The sequence below is a fragment of the Plecotus auritus genome (genome assembly GCF_963455305.1).
Source record: "Plecotus auritus genome assembly, chromosome: 8".
NCBI classification, from domain to species: Eukaryota; Metazoa; Chordata; class Mammalia; order Chiroptera; family Vespertilionidae; genus Plecotus; species Plecotus auritus.
The window spans coordinates 159,614,149-159,631,969 of NC_137782.1; the positions used below are offsets into that span (position 1 = coordinate 159,614,149).

At 39.8% G+C, this 17,821-nt stretch overlaps 1 protein-coding gene across 1 annotated transcript in view; it reads right to left on the minus strand.

Moving 5' to 3' along the window:
• Positions 1–17,821, minus strand: part of TTC27 (tetratricopeptide repeat domain 27) — a 108,319-nt gene that overhangs the window by 45,949 nt on the left and 44,549 nt on the right. The window contains exon 10 of the mRNA XM_080684831.1: positions 14,814–14,927. Within this exon, the coding sequence (XP_080540957.1) occupies positions 14,814–14,927 (114 nt within the window). The remainder of the gene's footprint in view (positions 1–14,813; positions 14,928–17,821) is intronic.

A 17,821-nucleotide genomic window follows, 5' to 3' on the forward strand; every position in this document is an offset into this window, starting at 1 on the left:
ATATTTCCTGTTGCGCACACCAAACAAGTCAGTCCAAGACTAATGCCATGGCAATCGGCTGCTAAAATATTCGCTGCTAGTATTAGTGGAGAGAAATGGTGCACCTGCGCGTAAGGCGCTTAAGGGAAATGAATGCAATGCGATTATAGAAATCAGTCATTAGCAAACATTGTAGTTAGTTATTAATAATTATGTATAACAGGATATTGTAAAAATTAAGTTATAAAATTTTTATTAAAACATTTCTTACATACCATTATATTGGCTGAGCTGCAAAAATATTAGTTGTGGGCCGCATGAGGCCCGTGGGCCACGAGTTTGACATGCCTGACCTACAGGGATACTGAATAACTGAACATCTGGAAGCTACATCGGGAAGCAGACCAATATGACCAAGAGGGCTGACTCTGAGAAAAGGTACCATGTCCAACTAAAAGTCAAAGGCTACACTATCCAGTGGTCAAGTGGTCAGCCATCAAAAGAACTCACATATTCAGCATCTAAATGAATGCAGACATATTCTGGAGTTCCTAAGCAAACACACGACAGCAGCTCTATTATCATAATCATCTTCACCTGCCTCTTAATTTGTCATTCAGTTTATAGCAAATATTTTTTTTCTGATATACACTTAGACCTTCTCTAAACTGTAACTGTTTTTGCATAATATAGTAGTCAAATTTTATTTCCTTGCCAGTTGACTATTTTTCACAGCCCTGTCTCATGAAGAGTAGATAGTAACAACATGGCAAGGTTGGTTTTCTGGTGTTAATACACATGCTATGGTTATGCAGAAGAATGTCCTTGTATTTGAGGATGGTTGTGCACCATGCTGGCAACTTAGTTTCCAACACTTCAAGATAAAAAAGATAGCTGTACTGTACCTGAAACTTTTCTGTAAATTTGAAATTGTTTCAAGCTTTTACAAAGTTAATTTTTAAAACTGACATTTTAAAAAAAAATAAAAAAGAGTAGCAAATTCAAACTTCCTCAGAAGAAAGAGAAGAAAAAGACAAGAATGTAACATATCCCAGCTAAAGCACAGGACAAGGAGACTAGTTTCTGAGCAGGGAAACCATTCCTCAATTGGGGGAATCTCTTATACTAGGTGGGAAATATATGGTTAGCCTAAGAATATCCTGTAGAATGAGAGGCTACTCATTACATCACTTGTTTGACAATCCAAGATGTAATTCCATCAAGTCAGTCAGAACAAATTGAGACATAACCACACTCCTAAACCATCTTGATCAAAATATTTTTAAAGCTTTCTGGCCTTACTTCAGAGAAGCTTAATAGCGAAAAGGTTGCATGCTTCTGCCCAAAGCTGTTTAGTTGTATGAAGGAGAAAAGAGAAGAAAAACTTTTGGCTGAATACATATGGTTACAATACATAGATAAAAGGTTCACTGAATTACTTCATCAAAAGGGAGGCAAACTTTTCTTTTTATCAAATTCTTTTTCTTTCTCTGGAAGGAAAAAAGTAACTAATGCTTATTTAATAATAATAAATTTACTTTTATGAAGTCCTAATTACATGAAAAACATTTTATTTTCAAGCAAAACTCACTTTGCTGAGTTATTGCATCTAGCTTAAACATATTAAACACTCAGTAAACACTTCGTGATTATTAATAAGCAATTTTGTTATGTATTTCAGATACTCTAAGATACTTTTAGATGATCTCAGAGTAAGTGTCCTTGATAGTCTCAGATCCTCTCCAAAGGCAAAGACCACAGCAGAGAGAGGGCAGGGAACCAAACCTGTTTGAGCTGGAGCCCATGAATAAGTCCGGGTACAAGTACACTCCCGCTTCATAAGAACTTGACTAGGCCATATGTATGATAAAGATTAAAGATTAAAAACAGAATTCTAACCTATTTTTACTCCTGCACAAAATATACTTCTTTGCACTTTAAGCAAGACAACCACCAAAATAAGATCCACCTACCAACAAAACTAAGGGTGATGATATACTTACCCTACTGGATTCAAAGTACTCTTCTTTATTTGCAAAGTTACTATAAATAAAGGGGCATATTTACAGCACATATCTACATTTTTCACAGTAGAATTATTTCTAGCAACTCATTCTTAAATAATTCCACTATATTCAAACAAATTAGAATCCCATATAGACACAGTGAATAATTCCATTATACAAATAAGCTGGAGTCCTTTCAGGAGAAACAGAGCTGGTAAGTGAAGTGACCTGATCCTGTTCTGGGTTTATCAAGCAGGTCGGCTAACCACAATGACACTCACGTAGGAGATTTCCTACATGATCTCTGCAATCCCAATATTCTGAATATATGGCTTTATCAAAAGAGTATTTGTTTTTAAACAGATGGAAGAACATACCATGTTCATGGATTGGTAGAATCAACATCATCAAAATGTCCATACTACCCAAAGCAATCTATAAATTCAATGCACTTCCCATTAAAATACCAACGGCATATTTCACAGACCTAGAACGAACCTTCAAAAAATTCATCTGGAATAAAAAAAGACCCCGAATAGCTGCAGCTATCCTGAGAAAGAAGAACAAAGTAGGTGGGATTTCAATACCAGTTATCAAGCTGTATTACAAAGCCACTGTTCTTAAAACAGCCTGGTACTGGCACAAGAACAGACATATAGATCAATGGAATAGAATAGAGAACCCAGATATCGACCCAAACCACTATGCCCAATTAATATTCAACAAAGGAGGCATGAACATACAATGGAGTCAAGACAGTCTCTTCAACAAATGGTGTTGGGAAAATTGGACAGATACATGCAAAAAAATGAAACTAGATCACCAACTTACACCATACACAAAAATAAACTCAAAATGGATAAAGGACTTAAACATAAGACGGGAAACCATAAAAATACTAGAGGAATCCACAGGCAGAGAAATCTCAGACATATGCTGAAGCAATTTCTTCACTGATACTGCTCCTAGGGCAATGGAAACTAAAGAGAAAATAAACAAATGGGACTACATCAAAATAAAAAGCTTTTGCACAGCAAAGGTAACCATCAATAAAACAACAAGAAAGCCCACTGCATGGGAGAACATATTTGCCAATGATATCAACGATAAGGGTTTAATCTCCAACATTTACAGAGAACTCATACAACTTAACAAAAAGAAGATAAACAACCCAATCAAAAAATGGGCAACTGATCTAAATAGACACTTTTTGAAAGAAGACAGAAGGAAGGCCAAGAGACATATGAAAACATGCTCAAAGTCACTAATCATCAGAGAGATGCAAATCAAAACAACAATGCGGTACCATCTTACACCTGTCAGAATGGCTATCATCAACAAATCAACAAACGACAAGTGCTGGTGAGAAAGGAACCCTTGTGCACTGCTGGTGGGAATGCAGACTGGTGTGGAGAACAGTATGGAGTTTCCTCAAAAAACTAAAAATGGAACTCCTATTTGACCCAGTGATCCCACTTCTAGGAATATATCCCAAGAAACTAGAAACACGAATCAGAAAGGATATATGCACCCCTAAGTTCATAGCAGCACAATTCACCATAGCTAAGATTTGGAAACAGCCTAAGTGCCCATCAGCAGATGAGTGGATTAAAAAACTGTGGTACATCTACACAATGGAATACTATGCTGCGGTAAAAAACAAGGAGTTCCTACCATTTGCAACAACATGGATGGAGATGGAGAGCATTATGCTAAGTGAAATAAGCCAGGCAGAGAAAGATAAATATCACATGATCTCACTCATTTGTGGAATATAATGAATGGCATAGACTGATGAACAAGAACAAATCCAGAGACTGAGAAACGTCAATCAGAACCTCAAACTTCAGGGAAGGCGGGGGTTAGTGGGAGTAAGGGGGAGAGATCAACCAAGGGACTTATGTGCATGCATATGAGCCTAATCAATGGACACAGACAACAGGGGGGTGGGGCATAAGTGGGGGGTGGGAGGGTAATGGGGGAATAAGAACACATATGTAAAAAAATAATAATAAAAATAATAAGAAAATAAATAAATAAATAAATAAATAAATAAATAAATAAATAAAAAATAGAAAAGAAATCGTGAGGTAACCAGAACCCCAAGAACGCCTGAGAACGTCTTTCTTGCCTTGCTAGCAGTCATCAGCTGTATGATAATATTACCTGAGGCAAATGGGTAAGTATTTTGGACTTAAGTTCCTGTCTCTTCATGGGTAAGAGCCCTTACGTGGGCTGATCCCCCGCCTAATGTAGTCACCAATAATACCAAACACCTTGGTCATCCAGGAGGACCATGGGTGGGGCAAGGAAGTATAATTACACAGGGGTCACCACCCAGCTTCCCTTTTGTATAACACGAAATCAAACCACTGCTCCTTTGTGTGTAAAATTAAAGAGAGGTTTCTGGCTTGCGTGGACACCAAAGGAAGGGGCTATCACTACTTGCTCCTGGGATAGGTGCAGAAAATGTAACTAAGACCTTGTCTATACAAAAAGAAATTGACAGCCAGTTTGAAATGGAATTGCCATGGCCTAGAGCAAAGAATATCCTTACATGATAGTATTCTACAATGTCATTATAATTTTTCCCAGATTTGTGTTACCCCCATTACCTATAACAATACCTCGCACCCTTGGGAATCAATAAAAAATCATCTTTATGGTGCTTGGAGACAAAGGTAACATATCTCTTGATATTTTAGAATTACAACAGCATAATGTACAATTATCCCAAACAAACTTACAAACTAATTCTTTGAATGTCAGGCAGCAATTTAAAATGACATGAAAGGATTTAATCCCTTCCACTGTGTAGAGGGCCCCCTGGGAAGGCACCTGAGCATTCTATGTTGGCCCCTCTTGCCCTTTTGGCCAAGAGGGACCCTCTTCTCACAATCCAATTGCCCACAGCTGTTGCCTAAGCTTTCTGTTCATGCCGAGGTTGAAACCTCGTGGTGGCTGGTACCATGGATCTGTCTCTCGCCCAGTGGGGTGAGTTGGGCCCTTCCTGGAGAAGAAACCTGGGTTCCCCAAGATATGTGATCAGTGCCAGGACCCCACCAGCAGGCGAGGGGATCCCAAGGCAGGTGCTGGGCATAGAGGCCACGGGGGCATAGGCTACCAAGGAGACAGAACTGAACCTCACATCACCCTGCTTGGCCCCACCTGGTTAGCCAGATACAGGTAAGATTCCTTAGGAAAGGAACAACCTAAGACAGGTACAGTCGCAGAGGTGCCATCAGGAGAGAACTAGGGGATCAACAGAGGTGGGGCACAGACCCTCACCCCCCCAACTTTGCAGGGGCCTGAACCCTCACCCCTTCTGAGGAAGGTCTCCTGCCCCCATGGCTGCTTCGCTTCCCATGCCCAGCTCAAATCAGGACCCAGGCAACAGACAGAGACTTGGCCGACAACAGCTGCCCTCTCACTGCAACAAGACTTGTTTGAGTTGTCTTGTACCCATGGTGTGGGGAAGTGGGTTTTCCATATCTAAATCCAGCCTAGCACCAGGAATGCACGCAGGGGTCCTCAAACTTTTTAAACAGGGGGCCAGTACACTGTCCCTCAGACCGTTGGAGGGCCGGACTATAGTTTAAAAAAAAAACTATGAACAAATTCCTATGCGCACTGCGGGCCCAGGACGAGTCGGCTGCTAAGCAGGACAGGCAGCGGCACCCGGCGGGCTGGATAAATGTCCTCGGCGGGCCACATGTGGCCCGCGAGCCGTAGTTTGAGGACGCCTGGTTCAGGGCCTACTCAAGAAGGCAAATAATCCTTTCCACTAATATTTACAGGGTAAAATAAGATTGCTGTTAAGAGTATTAAATTTGACAGTAAAATAGTAGTCAAGTTCTCAGACTAATTTAAATTGGCTAAGTGAAATAAGCGAATATTCTAGAAAAATTAATAGTACTGGACAAAAAGCTGTTCCTAAAGTGTTAACTAAAATTTTTATTGGTAGTTCATCTCATGGTAAAATTGCGTAACATGTAATGAACCTAAAGCAGACATATTTTAGTGCAAAAAATTAAAATTTAAGAGCTATCAAGACTACATTATAGGGGGGATGAGGACAAATATGTGATACCTTAATCAATAAAGAAATTAATTTAAAAAATTAAAAAAAATTAAATTAAAAAAAGACTACATTATAAAATTTCCAAAAGCCTCCTAATATTTAAATCAAAAAAGGGGGGATAGTAGAAGAATATCATATAAGGAAAAATATCCTGTAAGTAAATTATGTCTAGAACATTTTTACTTTAGAAAATTAACTTTCATTTGTAATGCTAACAGCAAGACACCCATGAAAAACACACATGGTGTCAAAACAAGCCAAAGGAAAATCGTTTGGGCAAAAAATGAAAAAGGATCCCAAGTCAAATTTATAGAAAAGATTCCTTTATTAACTTTTGGTCGAGAATATGTTTGTATATTTTCAGAAAACAACTCCAAGACCATGTGGATTCCTGCAACAGAGAGGAATTGACAGGTCTGCTCCAACCATGAAGACAAGAGGAGAAACAGTCCAGAGATGGAAGACGCTGATGACGCCTTGCCACGCTAGCAGTCAGCAGCTGTGCGACGCAGCAGGTCGCCTAGGACCAAACCAGAGAGGGTCGGACCTGCAATGCCACCATGTGCCCACCATCCAGAACTGAAATATCATTGCTGACATGTACACATAAGGAACTGTTTGACATTGAAATTGGGACTCAAAAGAACTGTTGGCCCAGAAAGAAACTCACTACAGACTGATTCATTTGCCTCTCAGCATAACCATTATTGCTTGTCTCATTTTCGGTTCTTATAAGTGTATTTCTAGTATCACATGATCTCACTCATCTGGGGGAAATAACAACATAAACTGATGAACAAAAACAGACCCGGAGACAGGGAAGCATTGATCAGACTGTCAAACCTCAGAGGGAAAGTAGGGGAGTGTGGGGGAAAGGGGGAGAGATCAACCAAAGGACTTGTATGCATGCATATAAGCCTAACCAGTGGTCATGGACAACAGGGGGGTGGGGGCATGCGTGGGGAGGGGTTTGGGATGGGAATGGGGGGATGAGGACAAATATGTGATACCTTAATCAATAAAGAAATTTTTTAAAAAAAGAAAAGAACAGATCTACCCTTGCACTGAAGGCTATTCATTCTCTCTAGCATGATATCAGTCTTTATCAGCTCTCTGAAGAGGCAAGCAGAAATTAGCTGACAATCTAAAAGATATGACTGATGGTATGGCTGCAGCTACTAAAGATTAACAGTGCTCCTCTGCCTAAGGCAGTCTTTTCCAAAAGTGTCCACCATCACCACCTCCCGGACCCAGAATCTCGGAGAGCTACACTGAAGAGCCCTATTTTAATAAGCAACTTGTAGGTTCAGGCAAGTCTGGGAAATGTTGCGTAAGGCTGTTAAGATGCACAAAGGGTGCTCTCCCAGGGAAAGCCAATGTGTCAGTTCAATCAACATAAGTGACTCTGTCCAAAGGACTTAAGTCCCTGCCTGGAATCTGACTGAAGCTATCGCTTAGTGCCTTTGGGAGTGTGCTTTAAGTGGGTGTGCTTTACTCCATCCCATTAGTAAATTTCTTGGTTACCTCCTATTTCTTTACTTTTCTGTAACTTTCCAAGTTTTTGGGTTTTTTTTACCATAGATAATGAAGCTTATTTTGTGTTGTATATCACTTGTCCCACTCTTTTACCCTACTTATCTATGAACTAATGATGGCCTGTTTTTACCAAGCTATCGTCATGAAGCTCATATCCTGGATTCAGCCCATCAGCATCCCTTTGGGCAGCCCCCTCTCTTGGCCTTAGCAGGAGCCAGTGCACTCACCATTTGCAGGTCCTTTCCCACATGACCACATCCTGATACTGTGTGCACTGCAATTCCCTCCCCATTCACCTAAATCATAGGCCTTGAGGCACCGACTTCTGCAACCCAAGCCTTTCTCACAAAAGCTTCTATGCACTTCTTCCTGCCAATACTCATTCAACCCCTTTCCTCCAGATGGTGCCTTATACTAGTACAGATGAAGTCTAATACTGATAGCTGTTTTCTTCTTTAAGCCAGTCCTAGAATTATTTAACTCCTGGCATATGAGTGTTCAGTAAATGGTACTTACTGAATAAACAGTAGTAACTATAATTATTCCAACAAATAAAAGTATAGCTATAGTCACATGAGTCAATACTTATCAATAACTTTCAAATGTCACACATGGTTATCAATGCAGGTGATGTACAGAACCAGAATGGAATAAATAAACTATAGCATTTAAAGATACATAATAGAAGTGTAAATATTTAAAGTTATAATAGAAACCACTACAATAACAACAAAAAAAGAATGTGCTGAAAAATGAACTGGGCTCCCATTTGACCCAGTAGTCCCACTTTTAGGACTATATCCCAAGAAACCAGAAACACCAATCAGAAAGGATATATCACCCCTATGTTTATAGAAGCACAATTTACAATAGCTAAGATTTGGAAACAACCTAAGTGCCCATCAGCAGACGAGTGGATTAAAAAACTGTGGTACATCTACGCAATGGAATACTATGCCGCTATAAAAAAAAAAGAAGGAACTTTTACCATTTGCAACAGCATGGACGGAACTGGAGAGCATTATGCTAAGCAAAATAAGCCAGTCGGATAAAGATACATATCACATGAGCTCACTCATATGTGGGATATAATGATCAACATAATTTGATGAACAAGAATAGATCCAGAGACAAATGGCAGGGGAGGTTGAGGGGGGGGGGTAGTTAAAGAGCAACCAAAGGACTTGTATGCATGCAATTAGCATAACCAATGGACACAGACACTGGGGCGGTGGGGGCTTGACCAGGGTGGGAATGGCTTGGTGGGGGGATCAATCAGGGAAAAAGGAGACATATGTAAAACTTTAGACAATAAATAAAAAATTTAAAAAAATGAACTGGGAATTGGAGGAGAATTTAATCTTTCACTTGAGATCTTTCTGAGTAAACTAAGTTCTTTTTTTATGTGCATTATTTAAGTTTTTGATATGCAATTTAAAATAAAAACATATTAATTAAAAAGCACCTTCAAAAATAGGGGATTGGTTAAATAAATTATATAAATTCCATTTAACAGAGTGAAATACGGCTGATGGAATGAATGAGCTAGATGCACAGGCATTGGCATGCAGAGTTGATCAAGCTGTTATGTTAAAAGAAAAAAGGTAGAGCCCTGGCTGGTTTTGCTCAGTAGTTAAGAGCATCAGCCCACGAACTGAAGGGTCAAGGGTTCAATTCTCGGTCAAGGGCAAGTACCTCAGTTGCAGGTTCTATCCTTGGCCCCGGTCAGAGGCAACCAATCAATGTGTTTCTCTCACATCGATGTTTCTCTCTCTCTGTCTCTCTCTTTAAAAATCAATGGAAAAAATATCCTCTGGTGGGGGAAAAAGAAAAAAGGTAGAAAGCAATATAGATTGCATGATCTTATTGATGTTAAAGCATACTTGTTTACTTGTAAACAGAAAGAGGTCTAGAAGGATACAAACTGTTGAGATTGGAAGGCAAGCCAAGGGGGGGGGGGGGGAGCTCTTTTTAGTTTCCATTTCTGTATTGCTTACATTTTTTTATAATGACCAGGTATTGTTTCTATAATTAAAACAACTAGGAACGGTGACATAGTTTAAAAAAGCAAAAACACACTTTGCCATTACTAACCATGTGCTTAGTCCAGATGTTACACATAATGCCTAACAGAGTATGGCATTCCATCCATATAAAAATAATCTAAAGGATCTCTGCCTCAAATTGTTCAAACGTAAGTACAAAGCTTAGTGTATGTTACTGTGGCCAATTTTCCCCCCAATTAAGGCTTTTGTTATGACATGCCCTTAATCATTACTTAGAAACAAATAGCCATATAAATGACCAAATTCTAAAAGAGAAATCTTTCAACCTACACAGAGCAATAATCTCCACAATGGTACCAATCACCCAGGTCTGTGACTCTTCCCTCCAATAATTAACCATAAAAATCCCAATTCCTTCAAAGCACAAGTGAAGCTACAGTAACCAAAATCAAGATTTTAAAAAATTTGTTTAAAAATTGTGAAATCTCAATTAACTACCTACCACAGTTAAAAAAAGTCAAATTACAGTATGAACAGTCTCTAGTGACAGAAAATGGCTATAATCTCAAATTCCCAACTCAATGCAATGTCCTTCCAGAAATTCAATGGTGAAGGAAAAGATCCCTGCTAGATAATTGTCCTCAGAGGCAAAACCACATGGACAGGAACGGAACGTCATAATTTAAATTAACAGGTTAAATAACATTCATTAGCAAGATTATTTTAATAATGAACATAAAATAATCTCACATTAACCCTCAATGACTGAGCTCAGTTTATTGAGCACTAAGTTAAAGCAGTTAGTATGACAGAAGACAATGATGACAACTTGTTTGCACAACTTTTTTTTGATTGGGACATAAGTAAGATGGTCTCTTTGAATGTATGTGTTCAATTAATTTGCTTCATATCTGTATTTATACACGTAAGGAACTGCTGCCACCACAATGAAGGAAAACAAGACATGAGCTTATGAAAAAGAAAAGGTTAGTATTGGATTTGGGTCAGACTGGGAGGGGGAAACTGAATGACAATAGAGAACAGGACTACTTTATACTCCATTGGCAAGAAGCGGGGTATAAAGAAACACTGGACAATAAATACTGAGCTGCATGCAGTAAGTGAAGAACTCCAGCCTAGAAGAATTTCCTCGAGGTAGAGTGTTTTTAATGGGTTGTCCTCAACTTGGAGCCCCTTTTTCTGTGTGATCTTATAGTGCTGGTTTATTCACCTTGAGCTGTGATACACTACTTCCTCTTTAAGTTTGGCAAGTCTCACGGAGAAATCCCTTGCAAACCTGCCATCTTTAGGACCTGCCACCGGATCCTTCCATGTAATGGCCTGTTGCTGTGTAAGTTATAGTCCAGACCGTGTCATTAACTAGCCAGGCAACTTGGAGCCAGGCACCTGACCTCATCACATTTTCCCAACTTGTAATATGACAGGATTAAGCTTTGCCCTAAGAGCTCCTTCTAGCTTATTTTTCTTTCCACTTTAACAATTTATCATTTTATCACTTTATACAGCTGAGGAAGGGAACAAATTTTCACAGAAACGAAAACTTTTTTGAAACATTGTTTTATATATATAAGTATTTTTCCAATCGTTTTCCTCTTATTCTTCAGGTATGCAGTAATTTCAACCACCACAGTAATATCAAACTCTGATCAGAGGAATTGGCAAAGGTTTAGATTATGAGGTAAATGGTTCAACAATGATAGAAAATTAGATAAATTTCACATTTATCTGTTATATGATCTGGCTAATTTCCAAAAATTCTTAACTGGAGAGTGAAAAGATTTTCTTTGAGATACAACCTGCAGAGGCAGAAATAACAACTCCCTCATAACGCAGCATTTGGTCGGCAAGATGAAGAGACTCCAGGTATAGAAAGGCTAAGACGGGCAAAATGCTAGAGCCGTGGTCGGCAAAATGCGGCTCGCAAGCCACATGCGGCTCTTTGGCCCCTTGAGTGTGGCTCTTCCACAAAATACCACGGCCTGGGCGAGTCTATTTTGAAGAAGTGGCGTTAGAAGAAGTTTAAGTTTAAAAAATGTGGCTCTCAAAAGAAATTTCAATCGTTGTACTGTTGATATTTGGCTCTGTTGACTAATGAGTTTGCCGACCACTGGGCTAGAGCATAGTGATTCAGCTCTTTCTTTAAATCCATTTGCCCCGGCCAAAGCACATCCCTGTTGTTTGATGTCTAAAAACATAACCTGCACAATTCATAGAATGATGCAGATTTCGAATTGAAAAGATATATTATACACCAGTAAACAAATTTACTTCTATACCTTTTTTTTGTTTAATTGCTGCTAGAAACGAAAAATTAAATGTTGATGATTACTTTATATGCCAAAGTTAATGGAAGAAATGAATACAAAGCAAATCATTTCTAAGTCAAAATGTCCTTCATTAATAAATGAATGTATTCTAGTACTATTTGCATTCAGAAGGCCAAAACTTTAGAAGACATTTAAACTGGTTGCCCCCATCCCCCCCAAAAAAGGTACTATGTGGTTTCCTTGAACAAGACTTCATACACTTATCTTAATAAAATATGCATAGTTGATCATTTTAACACTTTGATCATTTCAACATTTTGCTGTTCTATTGTGAAATGAATTTTTAATAAATAGAATTCAATGCAATAGTGGCAATTCTTCATGAATAATTTAAGATGCTGATCATGAAACTACATCTTCCTTCTTTACTATGTATTAGGCCCAGCTGTGGGAGTGGGTCAGCAGCCTACCCCAGGCTGACAGCTGTCTCAGAGTTCCCCTCAGTTACAGAGAACACCTGACCTGAGGTTTCACCTTAAGTAATCCAGTAAAGGGGGGGGAAGGGGGGTCAGGAAGACAGAGGGTAAAGGGAACACACAGGTGGGAAATGCCCTGGGCTGTGTTGGGCCTGTACCTCAGTGTGACTTCTTCCTTACCCAATCCTGCTTCCCCCTAATTCTCTTCAAAGGGCATTGAAACCTCGTAAAGCTGGCACCCCTAGCTCTGTCTCACTGCTATGGAAAAAACAAGCTGTGACAATAATATAAAGGGGCCTAAAGATGGTAATTAGTAAAAGGAGGCAAAATGATGACAGCATGAGACAAACTATGAAGCACGTACTAAGCCAGGGGTGGGCAAACTTTTTGACTCAAGGGCCACAATGGGTTCTTAAACTGGACCGGAGGGCCGGAGCAAAAGCATGGATGGAGTGTTTGTGTGAACTAATATAAATTCAAAGTAAAGGAGCGGAGGGGAGAGCAAGAGAACCGGATAGAACAGCCGGATCCGGCCCGCGGGCCATAGTTTGCCCAAGGCTGTACTAAGCCCTCAATAAAATGTTTCCTGATTCAGACTCTGCAGGAAGAAAAGCAAATGGACGTGGTAACTGGGTAGTATTTCACTGAGAGAGGGTGTGGTCTGAAAAAAGAGGATGAGAGGACGGAGTAGGAAATAATTCCAAGAGTAATAATATTGCCTTTAGAATGTAAGCTCCTTGAAGTCATACATTTCACTATTCAGAGCTAAGTCACATGGCCCCTCCTACCTGCAAAGGAGGATGGAAGACATCTACCTGGATAAAATTCAGGAAGTTCTGTTACTAAAAGAGGGAATGGGAGAATGGATAGCTGGGTACAGCTAATGGATAGCTGCTTTCATCACAGCATCCTGACTGTGCATTTATTTTTAATATGGTAACAAATAATATACTCTATTCTTAAGCTTATCTTTATTCACATGAGCTGACCTTCTGTCAAAATAAAAAGAGTAAAGTGAATAAGTAATGGCAATATAAGAACATATCCCATTGACTAAAATACAAATCCATGAATCCACACTTTAATAAATAAGTGAGTGGAGGAATAAATAAGAAGAGAAAGCTCTTCCCTAGAGCACAATAGCAATTAATACATCATTAAATAATTAGAAAATTACCACTCGGCAACCATCAGGGTGACAGGTATATGGGAGTTCTTTACAATGTTCTTACAACTTTTAAGTGGTTTGGAATTGTTTAAAAATAAAAATAAATTTTTAAAAATATCACTTCACTGGCTGCATAAAATCCTACATCATTTGCAAGATTTTTTCTTTTTCTCGGCAACTCGTATCATGCGTAGTTTATCAGAAAATCTGTGAAAGGCACTGCCTGCTACTGAGTCAGTGGACAGGAATAAACATTAGTATTAAAAGGAGAATGATGCCTGAATGAAGACTAATGGTACATGTGGTCAGTTCATTAGTATTTTTTTGCTAGGATGACTTTTATGTCCTTATACAATCTTACCTGTGGAGCTGCCTATTTTTTTAAGTTAACTCATACTGTCTCTTTTAATGTCAGTACTACTATTATTATCTTTTTTTTACAGATGATGAAAATGAGGCTTAGAGCTGTGAAGTTGTGATTCATAACAAGGCCCTTTCACCATACCTGAGTTTATGCTAATGAAGTAACTCTTGGGGGGCAGGGGCTGGTTGTCAGAGGAACCAACATTAGAGCTGAAACATTTATCCTCTGAGGAGCGGAGAGGGTCCCGGGTTGAGATAAACACCAATGATCAGGGACTTAATCATGCCTATATAATGGGGCCTCCATAAAACATCTAAAACAAACAAGTTCAGAGAGCATTAAGGTTGGTGAATGCACCCAAGTGCTGGGAAGATGTCACACCCAAAACTCCATGAGCATAGAAGCTCCTGTGCTGGGGGCCTTCTGGACCACATCCTATGTACCTCTTCATCCAGCTGTTCATTGTATCCTTTATAATATCCTTTATAATAATCCAGAAATAGTAAGTAAAGTGTTTCCCTGAGTTCTGTGAGCCATTCTAGCAAATTATCAAACTCGAGGAGGGGGTCTAGAGAATCCTCGATTTATAGACTTGCAATTGGCATCTGAAGTGGAAGACAGTCTGTGGGACTGAGCTCTTAACCAGTGGAGTCTGTACTAATTCAGTGCCAGGACTGAGTTAAATTGTAGGGCACCCAGTTGGTGCACACACGGAAGGAGAGAATTCTTTGGTGTGAAGACCCATACATTTGGTACCAAATTTTAAAATCCATGCTCTAAACAATAACAAAGTATTTGAGCAAAATGAAAGCTATCTCTTTCTTGTAGATTTGTGACAGACATGTATGCTTATTGATAGCAATAAAGAATTGGAAGAAAAACAAAAACTGCCACATGAATCCCTCCTACCTGTGTCTGCCTCATTGCCCGTTCCACTCGGCGCGTGCTTCCTCTCTCAAGTTTTGTCCGCAGGATCAAGGCTGATGTCTGAATGGCCCAAAACTTTGGTTGTGAAAGCAAACACTGATGGAGAAAAATAAATAAAATAAAAATCACAGAAAGGAATAAGCTGGGGCGATCCCACTCTGAATATAACAAAATAAATTATTTCAAAAACATCAGCATACAGCTGAATGCAGATTTGAAAATCACAGTGAAAAATAATAAAACGTGTGCTTTCAAATATTCTTGTGAAGAATACGGTCATTGGAGCAGAGTCATTACTTAACCTGGCTGACTCAGTCTATTGAATAAATCACTTAAAGAATGAATCATAATCTTCCAGGTAATCTAAGCAGTAAGAATATATCAGACCTTTAACTAATAAATCTTTTTATTTCACAGATTACAATATATGCGAGAAAATAAACTACATAACAATAAATGTAGAAGGAGTACGGAGGGATAATAAAGAGTAAAGGGAAACTGTTAAAGGGATAGCGGAAGAAGAAGAGTAGACAAAGAATACACAAATAAAGGAGGAGAGTGCAAAGAAGTGTTCACTAATTCATTCGAGCACCTGCCCTGTACAAGGCAGTACGCAGTACGCAAAAGGCCCCAGGGAAAAGGTGGCAGGCAGACAGACAAGGCGCCTGACCTCACAGAGCTACACTAATGCAATATCTATTAGGTAATCTTATTCTCCTATAACTAACTCTGCAAACTAAACTATTTTTATTTCCTTGAAATATAGTTTACAAGATTAGTGCACAGCCTTATCTTGTTAGTCTCCATTACTTAAATCTACAGAGTGAATTTACCATCATAATAGGTGTATATGGCACTATAAAGACCTAAAGGAAATAGAAGACATTAAAAAACTAACTTTAAAATATGTAACACTATTTGACAGGAGATTTTATTATAAAATATGACTTCAAGAATTTCCAAAAGAAAGAACTGTTTTCACTAAGTAAACCTGCAGACGGATTCTACTACCTACAGTGGGTGGTATCACTGCCCTTTTTCTCTTCCTTTTTCAGGGGACTGGCATCCGCAGCCTCCTGACAAGGGGACACACGGCACTCAGCACAGGGCTCTGTGGAACAATGGAAAGTCTCCAGGTCAGGAAGAGCTCGACCGGAATCCCAGCTCCACCAAGTGTGGCGATTAGCTGCGTGACCTTGGGAAGTTACTTGACCGCCCTGGTCTACTTTCCTTCTTTGTAAACAGCACTAGCCATTCCCGAATGTCACAGGGTTGGGAAGATTACGTACGAATTGGTGAAGCTTCACAAAGCCTCCCAGGTGCCCCACAAAGCACACGAGCCCCTTCCCAGACTCCTCGGACTACCCTTCCTCTCACCCTTCACAGAAAATCACACCCAGAGTGGGTGCAGGTGATGGCACTAAAGTCTGATGGGGATTCGGGACACGCTACCCCCAAACTGAGGGACCTTGGGGGTAGGAGTTTGAGAAAGCTGAAGGAGGAAGATCTCTCTGACCCCACCCCTGGCCTTCTCCCCTGAAACAGCTCATCCGAGAGGTGCCTTCTCTGTTAACCTGCGGAAAGGAGCTTCCTGGCTTCAGAAGACAAATGGGAGCTGAGAAGAATCCCAGCAAACAGGTCTCACTAAGATTCCCCAGTCTACTTGCACTCCCCTCATGCCCTCTGACCGCTCACATTCTCCCCTGCCTGCCACTGTGTGCTTTTTCTCCTGCTAATCTGTCTTCATCAGTTTAATGATAAGACCCAGCCAGGGACCCTAAGAGGGTGGAAGAAAACTTCCTTCTCGTCGCCTCCCAATCGCACTGATCACTTACCAACAGCATCACAACACACATATCACCTGGAGGCTTGCCGAGTCAAAGCTCGGCTTTCAGAAGGTTTGCACACCAAAGTGGGGAGACATTTTCCTCAGAAAAACAACAAAGTCAGACTGTTTTCTATGCTGGCACAAGAACAGGAGTTTGCCTGAGACTTTCATGTGAAGGGCGAGCAAGACATTCTCACTAAACACTGAAAGTAAAATGCAGTCTGGCAAATAGACATTTGAAAAGCTTTAAAGGAGGAACTGACTGGATAATGATATCGCTGAAGAATGCATTTATCTTATAGCCATTTGGCTGGGAGACATAAAGACTCAGGAAAGTCTTTCTGAAAGGAGGTAGCAGCGAGGCTAGACTTTATTTTATAAAACACTTCTGCTCACAAGGTAAAAATCAATCATGATACAAGACACTAGGTAAAGAAAAAGAAAACTAAACAGGAGATATGCTACAATGCTCTATAGACTTATGAAGAAAATTATATATTTTTTAAAAGTTTTAGTCTAACAGTTTATCAAACAAACCCAACAGAGAGAACACCAACCCAACTACCTAAGCAGCAGGCCAGCCTGCTGGTGAGGACTTGAGCTGTAATCTGTCCAGATGGGTGGGTGGAATTGATCCAGAGTCTCTACCATGTCCCAACCAGGATTACTGCTCTCATTCCACTCAGTTTTGGACCTGAGAATGACCACACACTGGCCCTGCTGGCTCTGTCTCACCTTTCAGGTCTCAGCTTAAATGCCATCTCCACACCCCCCCTCCCCCCCGCAAAGTGACTCCATCTCTCCCCAGTGACTCTCTACGGCTGCATCCAATTTGGAATATTATTTGGCCTTCTAAAGGAAGGAGGTTCTGGTACACATGGATGAACCCTGAAGACATCAAGCTAAGTAAAATAAGTCAGACATAAAGGACAAATATTTTATGATTCCAATTGCATGTGGTACCTAGAATAGTGAAACTCATATAGACAGAAAGCAGAATGGTGATTGCCAGAGGCTGGGGGTGTAGGGGGGGAAGGGGATGAGATAATGTTTAATGGGAGGGTAACATATTATTTACTTATTTGACAAATATAACACACACTATGTGCTGGCAAGGCACTGCTCAAAGTGCTTTACAAACAATAACGGTATCTTCTGATAA